The sequence below is a fragment of the Sinohyriopsis cumingii genome, chromosome 6 (assembly GCF_028554795.1).
Source record: "Sinohyriopsis cumingii isolate HCF-2022 chromosome 6, ASM2855479v2, whole genome shotgun sequence".
In the NCBI taxonomy this organism is placed as follows: Eukaryota; Metazoa; Mollusca; class Bivalvia; order Unionida; family Unionidae; genus Sinohyriopsis; species Sinohyriopsis cumingii.
In genome coordinates, this window is record NC_142966.1 from 41,962,676 (window position 1) to 41,975,751 (window position 13,076).

Below are 13,076 nucleotides of genomic sequence, written 5' to 3' on the forward strand. Positions count from 1 at the left end.
ACATCCAAGGGCCGGGCCTGATTGAAATATAGGTTAACAAAGATCGTTAAGGGAGTGAAACAAAATGAATTCACCAGAGTTTGTCATTTAAGTGTGTGCGCCTGTGCTTTGGATTTTTAACGTAGCTATAACAATTTTTCACTTATATCGCTACGATGTCTGCAATGCGGTAGTTTATAGTGATGTCTAGCAGACATATAACATTATGTCCCACCCAGTCACATTATCCTGACACCAGGCCGACCAGTCCTAACACTAACCTCTTAATGCTGAGCTCCTAGCGAGGCAGCTGCTAGTACCATTTTTATAAGTCTTTGGTATGCCTTGGCCGAGGTTCGAACTGGCGACCGTCAGCATTCGAGGCGGACGTTCTAACCACTAGATTACCGGAGTCGTCCGACTGTCAATTAAGTGGTAAAACTATGTCCTGGAAACCTGTATAGTATGCTTATTGTTATCCTCAGTCAGTAGAATACTTTAGCTGATTCCATGCGTATTAAGACATTCATGAATATCCGATTCCTATAGCTGATTGACATGAACGTTCATTACGCATTCAAAAATATTGATATTGGAATCTTTAGTGTCTTGCCTACAAAATTGTATTCAATCTGCACTCACTTGCTGAATCCATTTTACAGCATCACCTTCTTGTTGCTGCACAGTGTGCATACATTAATTAATGCATTTTTATATAGGGAAATGACCTACATGCTGCGATATTTTCTTCAAAATTTCATTTAAAACAATATTTTAAATAAATATTCTCATTAGTGATTTTTTTTAATAAAAAGGTTCTCTATCTGTTTCCCCAAGAAAAATAGCTGTTAGGCAGTAGTACCCAAATTTGAAAAGTCGGTACAAGTAGGAGAGATTGACGTCCATCAAGAGAAAAGTTTACTCTTTTATCATTTATTGTGTTTTCGAATCTTTGGGTTTGTTTACTCAAAACGATACCTTGTCAGGTAGTTGACCACAGACATTTGAGGTGTCATCTAGCTTGGACACATTATACAGTGTACACTCCAACAGCCTTTGATGTTACCGATGATATAAATTACTTCATGAAAAGTACTTGAAAAATTCTTGAAACGGGTTGGTACGAGGAGCGATTTCCTGTCAAAAGTAAAATGATTTGTAATTACTCAGTGAACCAATAGCAAACATCCCGTATCATCCCGAGTAATCGATGCCATAGCCGTACGTATCCTATGCTATAAGATAGCAAAGTGATCAAAACAGACCCTAATTAATGTCGCTAAAATCAATTATTAACAGATCAGATGTGGATACATATATTGATCATAGCTTAAAAGTCCTAAAGGGGAGGCAGTACAAATTCTACGGGCTCAAAACTTTCCCCACATGAACACAAATCCAGAGCTCTCATAGCGAGGCAGGTATTGTAATACGTCATTGTTCCTGAGAATAGGTTTGTACTGAAAACGATATAAATTACGTGTCAATCAAGGGTATAAAAAGAGGCTGTTGGACGCTGAGCCGTTACAAAACTGCTGCAAGCTGAGAACGCACATAATCCTATCAAAGAAGTAGTAGACACCATGCAGGCTCTCCTGTTTGTAACCCTTGTAGGTCTTGTGGCCATTGCTGGTGAGAACGCATACAAATCTCTCTCTCTCTCTCTCTCTTCAAAATATGTGAAGCAAAAATTCTCTATAGTTTTAAATTTCAAAATGTACATAGTATATGTATACGAATATTCATTTTATGAGCGATGTGTGAAACGAATCAAAGTTGCAGTCATTAAAGGGCTTCATCAAGTTAATTTGAAATGATTTTGCTACATGATATGGCAAAATGAAGCGTAAATCCGGACAGGCATTCATCAAGTTAATTTTAGTGCCTGTGTTGACAATTTCTAGGTGTGTTTCCTTCCATGTTCCTATTTTATAAGTAGACAAATAGATAGAAAATAACTTAGTTAAATTTACCCTGGAATTTAGGAAGAAAATCTTATGGTTCTTTAGAGGCAGAAATATTGTTTGTGAGAATTAACTTTCTTGCATTCGAAATGTATTAAGTTTTGTTAAACATATGTCTACGGTTCAGCTCGTAACCATATTACCGTCAATCACACATATTTTAACTAAGAATGTATTTCTTTTCTAGCTGGAAATCCGGTTTGCGTGTGCACCATGGAGTACATGCCGGTGTGTGGGCTGGACGGGAAGACGTATGGCAACCAGTGTGAAATGGATTGCAAGTAATGTGAATATATAGCACTAAAACTCGTTAACATTAGTCCATCTTTGTTTATCTTTCTTTATCTCTGCATTATGAGTGAACATTTATGTGTAATGTTGACACTGTAACGTTCACAATGTGATCATAGTTTACAAACATTTACACCTAAATAAGCAGTAATTATTTTTCATTAGATGATAATACACCATTATTGGTCGCATTTTTAAAGAAAAACATATTGACTCTTCAAATCTTCTATAAGAAATCTTCCAGGAAACGCTAAGTAAACGAATAACAATCGTTCTCATTTTTAGTACAGCCAATGCGCGAAGAAAATGTCAGACGACAAAATATACCAGTTTGATAGTTTCACATCTCATCCATCGCCAAATTGAAATACAATGTTCATGAAAAGATGTTGAAAATATATGCAATCCATGAAAATCAATACTTTACTTCTTATGATGACTAAATAATAGAATGTTCCCTTTCAATTAATTCCCACTACTAACGTATACTATGTATTTTATATAAGCATTACCTTCTTTAGAGATAATTTACGAACACCTAGTATCTATAGTTATGTTGTGAATTTATTTAATATAAATGAAGATCAATATCTTTTTTATAAAATAATTCAATGTTTAATGATGCGGTGACCATTAGTAGAAAAGTGTCATACCCATCTTTATAAAACTCCAAGAGATAGGATATGTTTAACGACAGATAAAAACGAACCAAAGGCTGTGAGCTATTCTAATGGTCGGGCAAAACGAAAATCGAAAATGGTACTTAAATAATTTCTCTTTTAGACATTATGCATATTTATAGTCAGGTTCGACCAAACGTATATTTGTTAGTTATATGCAACACCGTGTTGTAAGCTGTTATTTCGTGTATATTGGCTGGCCTAAAATGCTTTGTTCCTGAGAGGACAATTCAGTGAAGGTGAATTAGACTTGATTATTGCTCTTGCAAGTGCAACATGAAGCAGTGGTACAAAAATAATTATAATTTCTATATTGATATGGATGTTTTTCTCTACTTAATTTAGTTTGATACCTTTCTCTTTTTTTTCTGATAAAATATCAAATTTTCACGCATCAGTGTCTTAATCTAATCACGATGTTAGGAACAATTGCTGACACTTTAATTTCCTGTATTAAGCTTTCAGCGAAATTGACAATCTAATGCACTCACAGACATCATGATGAGACTTTCCGGTTGACCGCAGTTTAATATCTCAGTATGTATATATAATATTCCTTTAATACAACAGGAGTTGACAAAAACTGAGAAAATGCTTTTATTTCGTTTACTTCACAAACTTGGACGGTATGTGAAATACGCAGCCCCATGGAAGGTGAAGAATTACTATATTAATTCAAAATTATTATATACTTATCTTTTTATACTAATCCTATATTTCCTGAACTGTATTTCTCCGGATTTTATACTCCAGTAATTTAACATTGTTGGAATTTTGTAGTATTTATCTGTACTACAAGACGTCATACTGCACGATAAGGTCCCAAGTTTGCTGTGATGTGGGCATGGGAGTACTCAGTTGTAAATTTATAAGTATAACATTATATGCGTGGTAATAAAATTAATCTGATCTGAAAGAATTTCGGAAAGAAATATAGAAACATAAACCACAATGGGCTCGTAATGTCTAATTATGTAGCTAAACTTGCGCTGGCGTGTCATTGAACATACATACATACATACGTACATACATACATACATACATACATACATACATGGATCTTTGCGACGGTCAATCCACTATTAATGTCTTTAGATCCGTAATTTGAAACTGTAATATGAAATCTAATTTCTAACACATGTTAGAAATGCGCGCACTTAATTTAGCTCTAGGTCACAACCTGTGCTATGGCGTCACAATAGCGTCAATGCCTGTAACAGTTATATGATTTCGACAGGCTCAAATGTCAATTAAATATCAGATCTTGAAATGTGTAATGAATACATTTTCTTTACATTTCATAGTGGAGTTAAATTGGATCACACTGGACCCTGTGACACGCCGAAAGAGCTCGATTGCCCGTGCCCTCGTATTTACGATCCCGTTTGTGGAACTGACCATGTTACCTATGCAAATGAGTGTCTAATGAAATGCAGGTGAGCTTTGTTGAGGTCATAGGTTTGTGATTTCCAGAACGATTAACAATTGTACAGATTAACAAATATGTTTCTAAGTCAGAATTTTTTTCGTAACCGGCAACATCTCAATGAGAGAAAACGCCACGTAGGTCATTACCAGGATTTAAATCAAAATAATCAAGCCTATCTAGAAAAGAGCTTGGGATATAATAACATATTACCCGTGTTTACTTACCCCAAAAAGAACAGAAATGAAAAATAGCGGAGCATGTGTTAGTTCGAACTTGTTTTCTTCAGAATTACTCTGCATCTTGCTTTTATTTTCATTTTTGTTGTGGTGTCTTTTACCCTTTACAAGATTTACAGAAAACATTGAATATATGTCTAGTACTTTAAGAAAATTTCGAATTATATTCAGAAACCGGTCTACATTGGTTCAAATGTTTAATTCTCTAGAGGTGTTTTACTGCTTCACGAAGGCGAGTGCAAGGCGAAGAGGTCCGTTGAAGGTTGTGTTTGTCCTAAAATCTACATGCCAGTGTGCGGAAAGGATGGACGAACATACAGTAACGACTGCATCAGGAAGTGCAAGTAAGTCCTGGAAAGGTTCAGGTAAAAAATTAATTATTTAATTTTTGAGGCCGTTCCCGGAGAAACTGCTCGTGCTTCCTTGTTTCCTGCATCATTTGGAGATCCTTATTTTATGTTAATTACAGATCAAAATATGAAATGTCGAGGGCGTAAACTGGGTAAAACCAAGAGAACTTATGTCTGGATTCAAAGTGAGCTTTATTAGTACATTGCAGGTATTTAAATATGATGTTCAGATTAACTAACGAAACCTCTTGTGTTGGTGCGAGGGTCTTTGATGCAAGGAAACGGAAGGTTCCTATAGAGGCAACTGGTCATGATCCATATATTCAATAAAACAACAGTATATATATATATATATATATATATATATATATATATATATATATATATATATATATATATATATATATATATATAGAGAGAGAGAGAGAGAGAGAGAGAGAGAGAGAGAGAGAGAGAGAGAAGTATACCGTACTGTATACAATAATATTTTTGATGGCATCTGAATTTATGTAATCATAGATTATTTTTTTAAAAAACTGAAGTCAATTCGTCCCTACTTTTCAGGATGAAAGGAATAAGTCTTGCCAAATAAGAAACTTATATAAATTTATTCCTATAGTAGCAACGTTAGCACACGAATTGTTCAAGCCATAAAATAGCGTCTATTCCAGTGAAACGATTTCATTTATGTAGAATTCCTTTGACATATTGATTTTGCGTTGTCTTCAAGGATATTTAAAAATTAAAAGCAGAAATTATAACAATAAAAAATAATATCCCCAGCAATAAACCAAATAATATCCAATCAGAAAGATCGATAAAATTAATTAATTAAATTAAAACTTTGTTTGACTAGAAGAACATCATCTCTAGCATGAGGTATTTGGTACCATTGTGACTGAGTAATTTGGAGACCTTTTTCAAAGCAGCTTTCATTGTATTTGGGTTCTGGAAACTTAGTTTTGTTGGAAAGTTAACAACTTTAAACACATACACTCACACAAACAAATAAACACACACACTCATGCATACATATAGAGAGGACCTAATACATGTAATGGGAGATAAATCGGCAATAACACAAGTGGAAGCTCGAGGAGGTGTTGATAAAAAGAACCGTTAGAGTAGAGTACATACAATACATATAATCTGGATGGTTTCACAAACGTAAGCCTTAATGAGTATTGCATGATTAAGCCATTGGATTGACTACTTTTAAGTGAAAGTCAGCCAAACTGATTTCTCGATTCGAAAGTTAAGTTTATGTCCAGCCTTCGGTCACGTTGATGAACGCCAGGTGTATTCAATAATACTTACATTATCGTCAGTCATAATTAGCTCAGTTGATTATATATACATAATGTGAAGGTCGAGGGTGCTTGCTATTACGTGAACTCAACCGATTTATCTACAATGTTCTGTTGTACCGAAAAAGAAGACGAATAAACCAGTATGATATTAACAAAAAAAAAAAAAAAAAAAAAAAAAAGAAACAAGAAGCCTGCGTTAGATCCATATTGCTTCTGTTAAAGTTCTCCAAATTCAGCTGAGCATCCTTTCAAGATAAAATTGTTTCATGATTTTCATTTTTTTATTGAGAGAGATATTTAATTGGGTCATCATCATTTATGCACATTTCTATGTCCTTTATGCCATAGTTCATTTTGCCAAAGATGGTCACGTTATGATGTGGGGTCTATGCGATAATGTAATTTCCTGGTCTTGTTTTAAATTTCTTTCTTTACTATTTCTAGTAATACCAATCCTACTTGATGTCCTTGCTTTACGAGTTGTATGAAGTTACAACGTCTACAACCAAATGTGTAAAGTCACAAAGATAGCTAGTGAAGGGAGCTTTACTATAGTAGACTTCGAGATCATTTCACGCACATGATAATTAACATTTTCAGTGGTGCCGAGTTGGCTCATGAAGGAGAGTGCACAGCGACAAGTTCACCTGAGCACGTCTGCATCTGTACCATGGAATACAACCCCGTTTGTGGCACTGACGGTCACACGTATGGAAACCCATGCTCTCTCAAGTGCACGTAAGCTAAATTCTGTGTAAACACTAAGCAAGTATAATACAGGGTTTGTGATTTAAATGAAAATATTTGTGTGTCTGTGTGTATGTGTGTGTGCTATAGTTCTATCTTACGTCATTTCAGTACAAAGGTAGATATATATAGACACCTCTCAATAAAACGCAGTGCCCTTTTATTGCTTTAGGAATTCCCAAATTTTCTGATGGGCCTTAAATAGTTCTGTGCAATTAAAGATATAATAACTTACGTTATAAAAAAGTACCTTGTAAATGTACAGTGTATAGTATTATTATTATTGGAGACGAACATTTTGCGAGAGATTGAACATATCATTTTGAAGAAGATTTGAGATGTCCATGAAGACTGCTTAGCCTCACACATTGCAACAGGTTCTTGCAGGACACAAAACAATGACATTTTGCTCAGTTATAGAAGAATAGTGAACACACACACATGAACACACACACACACACACACACACTAACGCCAGTCCAGTCCTTTGCTTACAGTATTACTAAATATGTCCCATATTAGGACCAAAGAACAAAACAACATAGGTCATGTATACAATTCTAAGTCCTAAAATGTTAAATTTAATTCGTCTACCTTGAATGCAGATGCCACCGTGCTGCACATATCGCATACTACCAATATCATGAACGGGGGAATTATTTGGCCAACAGATGGTTGATGAGTTTCCATGTAGACTGGTGAACCTCCGTGACAAGATTGTTGATAACCCGATGGTGCAACCAGTGTTACACTAATTAAATGCATATTAAAACAAACCATAACAATGGTACATAATATCATCATAAAGACAAATATACATAAACTCAAGCAGAAATACGCCTTCATGTCATGTGACATTCATCCATACATGCGACAAATACATATGGTTGACTTAATTTCAGTGGCACCGTGCAGGCTCACGAGGGAGAATGCAAAGAAAGTGTCCCCGATATCAAGGAGACCGAGGAAGCTCCTTGCATCTGCACATTCATCTACCAACCTGTTTGTGGCCAAGACGGACAGACTTACGGAAATATGTGCAACATGGAGTGTGTGTAAGTATTCTGTAGTCTTGACCACTTTTAGCACATGTACATCTGTATGTCTGTAGAGGCTCATGTATGTACGTACGCACGCACGCACGCATGAATTCATGCATATTTGTTAGTAATAGGTAAGTGGAGGAGCAGCAGGGGACGAAAGTCTAACACTGTCCGATAAGCCACATCTTCAGCAACTGGTCAGTCGGTCTAAAACTGATGTCAATATGATTTATTAATATTGTATATAACCTCATCCCGCAGTTTGAAAATATAATTTAAGAAATTTATTATCTTTCGGGGGGGGGGGCATATTTGTTAACAGATCAAAATCTAACCTACATACTTGAAATTCTTTAGAGCCTTTTCTTAGTTCAATTTACTACACGTTCACAAGACAGACGCATTATTGAACTGTAGGTAGAGGAACAAAATGAACGACAGGCGTAATCCTATCCAATTCCATTGATCTGTTAGCCAAGATGCTAAACGTTTGACGCTTTCGTTGTTAAGATGAAGAATTTTGTAAAAATCTCACATGAACAGATGAAATTGTTCTTTCATACTTGATATAAATAGTTAAATGATAAAGCTGGGTCAATAACAAATATTCAGTAACAAATGTTGTATTTTTTCAGCCACGTGAAACTGGCTTACATAGGTGAATGCAGAGGAATCACCATCATACCTGACAATTGAAAAACAAGAGAACTAACAAAGATGGTTTCTATTTTTCTTCGAGAAGAGTCGAATGAGGACTGAACCTATATATATATATATACATATATATATATATATATATATATATATATATATATATATATATATATGCACACATTGTATAACTATATGTGATGTATGTGATATATAATTATGTTTAGTTTGGAGCAATTGATAATTGATCGATATTGATATGATTTAATGTGAATAAATATTAATTGTAAATTTACGTCTAAGTGTTTTTATTCAGATGTGAATAAAACTAATTTGAATTTTGTAAAACAGCGTACATTAAGTAAAAAATACAGTATGAATTTCGATAAATCAAAATACCGCAGATCTACATGTTTCATTGGACTTTCAATGTCCAAAGTGTTTGATCTCGCAGTTAAAAAGAAGATAACACATTGGATTTAAATAAGCTGTTCGAATGATAACGAATTATTAGTGATAGAAATTTGCGTTAACGACTTTTCACTGTGTGAAACTCTGATTATACGAAAATATTAAGGTATTTATACAAAGTCGTGTGCTGTTGTTTTCTTCTTGTTGTTTTTGTTTCGTACAATTGATCTTGGTTCATAAAATATTTACATATCTGACTCAATATTCTAAAAGATCTGATTATGGAACGCAGACGCAAAATTCCAAAATTAGATATGGAGATAGAATTTGAAATCCCGTTTTGAGGACAACATTGTTATTAACATTAAAGCTAGAACCATCCTTCATTTGATAATGAAAGTTATTTTTAAAACTTTGTATTATATTGAATGATACAAAGGTTGAACTGTTCTGAATTTGTGTTTTCTGTTCCAACAGTTTCGAGAATAAATAGGGGAGTTTCTTAAAGATTTGTTTGCACAAACCTTTAGGTCAGTCTAATAATACCCTAGTTAGATTCACAAAACTTTAGCTCAGTCTAGCAATACCCTGGTTAGATTCACAAATATTTGCTCAGTCTAGCAATATCCTGGTTAGATTTACAAAACTTTAGATCAGTCTAGCAATACCCTGGTTATATTTAGAAAACTTTAGATCAGTCTAGCAATATCCTGGTTATATTTAGAAAACTTTAGATCAGTCTAGCAATATCCTGGTTATATTTACAAAACGTTAGCTCAGTCTAGCAATACCCTGGGTAGGATCACAAACTTTCGCTTGATATAAACGTATGTTAAGAAAAAGTTTGAAGTTCCGTTATTTTATCAACAAAACTTGAAAATTAGCAAAATTGAGAGTTTAGTCTGGAATTTGAGCTTGTCCGCTTCAAATCCTTCCAATTAATATCAAACGTGTTGGGTATTTGACAATCTGGCGATCCATGACAAAGAAACATGGTAAAAAACTTAAGAAAAGTTAACGCCAGTAAAACAAGCTTTGATTCCATGCATATATTACCATTATCAAACTGCTCCTCACTTACGACCTTCACTTTTCGGAAAATGCCCTTACACCGCGCCCTTAAATAAACCACTTTCTTACAGACACGAAAAGCAAGGGCCACCATAATAGTTGATCATGTTCTTCACAGGCGATATAAAAAGGACCAGGGAATTATGAAATTTCACAAAATTGCTTTTATACTATGATCAGCTGTAAACATACTCAACTGCGAAACGTTGTGTAATGCAAAGTTTATAATCTTTGAAATTGTGCCTTATTATTTGGAATTCAAGCAAGCAGTTTCGGTGGAACTTGGAAATATGCAGTCAGAAGCTCTCTCTTTTGGATCATCAGGAGGATTAATATAGGTGCGTGGCTTAGAAATATATTTTTGGATGTAAATGAACTAAATGAGCATAATGGTTCGCGAAATAGAGTGAGACAAAATACATCAAGTAAATAAGACTAGCAATATGCACAAACAGGGAGTAAAGAAAGGTTCATCCTATTTTGGTAGCCCATGACTTGCATTCAATAACACGCAAAGTGCGCTAAGTTTCATTTAAATGTAAATCTACATCGCAAAGATTGTTATGTCCCCAGTGTATGATTGGAGCATGTTGTTTTGATGATTTTCACATGTACAGGCGTACCAAATCCATTTTACAGAGATAACACAAGAACTGTCAAAACTAGATCTATTATAGTTTACACACTTTATTGTTGGTGCTAATAGGAAACGAAAAATAGTATATAACCATGCACATTGTCATTTGATTTCAAAGTAAGCAGCTGGTTGCAGGATAGCTAACTTCAAGAACCTTTCGGTCAGTTATTGTGTGTACTTCTCAAATCAAGACATGCGGATATTGTCAAAAAAAAAATTTCCATTATTAATTTATGTGTGCCTTTGTTGCATATCAAATAAATACTTAGTGTCAATTCAAACCCTGGGGCTAAACCATATTGGGTGGACCGTTTTTATTTGCTGACATGTTTTGTATTTCTGAGTTGTTATTTTCTCCACTTTTTTCCACAGTGTTGAAACACTTCTGCAATTCATTTTTGGAGATTCAAGCGAAAGATTCGATTAAACTGTAGTCTCTAAAGCGATGGTTTTTATTCTGTCCCAAAAGTGCCAATTATATTTCTATATTTGTGATTGACAGATTTTGTATTTCATTATCTTATTGGAGACAAATATTTCATTGTTTGTAATTATGATTACCACTTTCTATTACTGAAGCTGATTTTGTAGGTTTGATGTTGAATATGAAATCCCGAGGGAAAGCACATGGAAACAGTTGACAATGAGTTTTTAAAATATATTTGGGGGATTTTTTTAAAATGTAGCTTTAACAATTTTGCAGTCATATCTTTACGATGTCTGCAGTGTGGCAGTTTTATAGATGTCAAGCACTGGGGCATCATGCTGCAGACATGTAGCATCGTGTCCTACCCAGCCACATTATCCTGACACCAGGCCCACCAGTTCTAAAACTAACCCCTTCATACTGAGCGCCAAACGAGTTAGCTGCTGGTACCATTTTTATAAATCTTTGGTATGGCTCGGCCGGGGTTCGAACCCGCGACCTCTCGCACCCGAGGCGGACGCTCCGACCACGTAATCCATCGGATCGGTCATGTTATATCTGGATACCAAGTGGCAAAGGTGTGTGCTTATTATATTTCCATCCTCTACAAACTATATGCGTTTATAGGGGGAAGGCGCCAGATTTTATTCACAGACTTAAGGCTCCAATCACCGGCCTAGTATAAAAAAAATCATAAAAAATAAAATAAATAAGTGAGGTAAAAATGGTCCATATTTTTTTTATATCTATTTAAACAAAGTATAAGAATATTATTCACTTGACCAGATAAGTCAATCGCAGTTCATAGCAGAAGAAGTTGATGTGCCCCAACCCCGAATTTATACAAACAAAAGCCCAATTCGAAGATGATAATTATGCAAAATTGTGTGTACTACACAGGTTAATGCAACTGAAAATATTTGTCATCCAAGCCGTTTTTGAGATATTCTACTTGTCCGAAACCCACTTGTTTACTGCAATGGGGACTAGCTCTTCTTCCTAGCCGAGGATTGGTCTTTCACTGTCTACATACTGTATAGTAACTATGGAAGGTGTAAATGCCTGACATCAGTTTCAAGAACAACACAAGTCTGAAACACCTAGTTCACAAATATATCTATATCTTTAATTAGTAAACAATAAGAACTGAAAAAGTCACTACATATCCTTAGGTTACGAAATCTGCCATGGGCCAATTTACGAAACTGGCCCCAGTCACCTTACTTTTCTTTGTCAAGCAATGCACAGACTATGACATCAATGGTTTAAACTAATTTCAAATATTTAACATTAGTTTAAGTGCAAAAACATCAATATTTGATATCTCATGTACAGGGCCGGCGCCAGACCCGGCCAGACTATCTGGCGCCCTAGGCAAGGTTAGATTCTGGCGCCCCCCCCCCGGAAAATATCAATTTCAAAATGTATAAACAATAAAAAAAAATTAAAAATGCACCCCCTGAAATCAGCACCCTAGGCGGCTGCCTAGTTTGCCTATATGGTAGCGACGGCCCTGCTCATGCATTAAAATGAAACCGAATGTAACTCCTATTAAGGGTGTAATAACGATGACATATAAGGAATAGGTTAGATAGATAACAAGTGGAACAAATAGTTTAAGAGAAGTCACATTGAAACGATACAAAGTTAAGATAAATCTTATTGGTGTACTCGTGAAAGTTAAATGGTTTTGAGTGTAGGAGAAATAATGTAAATCCATTTACAACTGATTACTTCACCTGCAGAAGTCAACAAATCTGTAATGTGAGTCACAGAGAGAGCTGGTGTCGATGTTTTGCAACCCAAAATTTGTATTTATACTCGGATATGTGCATAGGAAGAATGTACAG

General features: G+C 35.0%; 2 protein-coding genes across 2 annotated transcripts in view; both read left to right on the forward strand.

Annotated features, from left to right (window-relative positions):
* Positions 1-1,457: 1,457 nt before the first annotated feature.
* Positions 1,458-13,076, forward strand: part of LOC149796786 (uncharacterized) — a 42,660-nt gene continuing 31,041 nt past the window's right edge. The window contains exon 1 of the mRNA XM_089960647.1: positions 1,458-1,611. Within this exon, the coding sequence (XP_089816773.1) occupies positions 1,563-1,611 (49 nt within the window). The 5' untranslated portion in view covers positions 1,458-1,562. The remainder of the gene's footprint in view (positions 1,612-13,076) is intronic.
* LOC149796787 (uncharacterized) lies at positions 4,219-8,971 on the forward strand. The gene is made up of 5 exons (XM_089961441.1): positions 4,219-4,350; positions 4,789-4,923; positions 6,840-6,977; positions 7,889-8,041; positions 8,665-8,971. The coding sequence occupies exons 2-5, from the start codon at positions 4,884-4,886 to the stop codon at positions 8,670-8,672; spliced, it is 339 nt and encodes a 112-aa protein (XP_089817567.1). The 5' UTR covers positions 4,219-4,350; positions 4,789-4,883; the 3' UTR covers positions 8,673-8,971.

Bases quoted from the DNA above. Each gene is read 5' to 3' on its own strand.
- LOC149796787 (XM_089961441.1), top strand. From the start codon at position 4,884: ATGGACGAACATACAGTAACGACTGCATCAGGAAGTGCAA. The intron at 4,924-6,839 runs GTAAGTCCTGGA...TAACATTTTCAG, and splicing joins GACTGCATCAGGAAGTGCAA to TGGTGCCGAGTTGGCTCATG. The intron at 6,978-7,888 runs GTAAGCTAAATT...ACTTAATTTCAG, and splicing joins CCATGCTCTCTCAAGTGCAC to TGGCACCGTGCAGGCTCACG.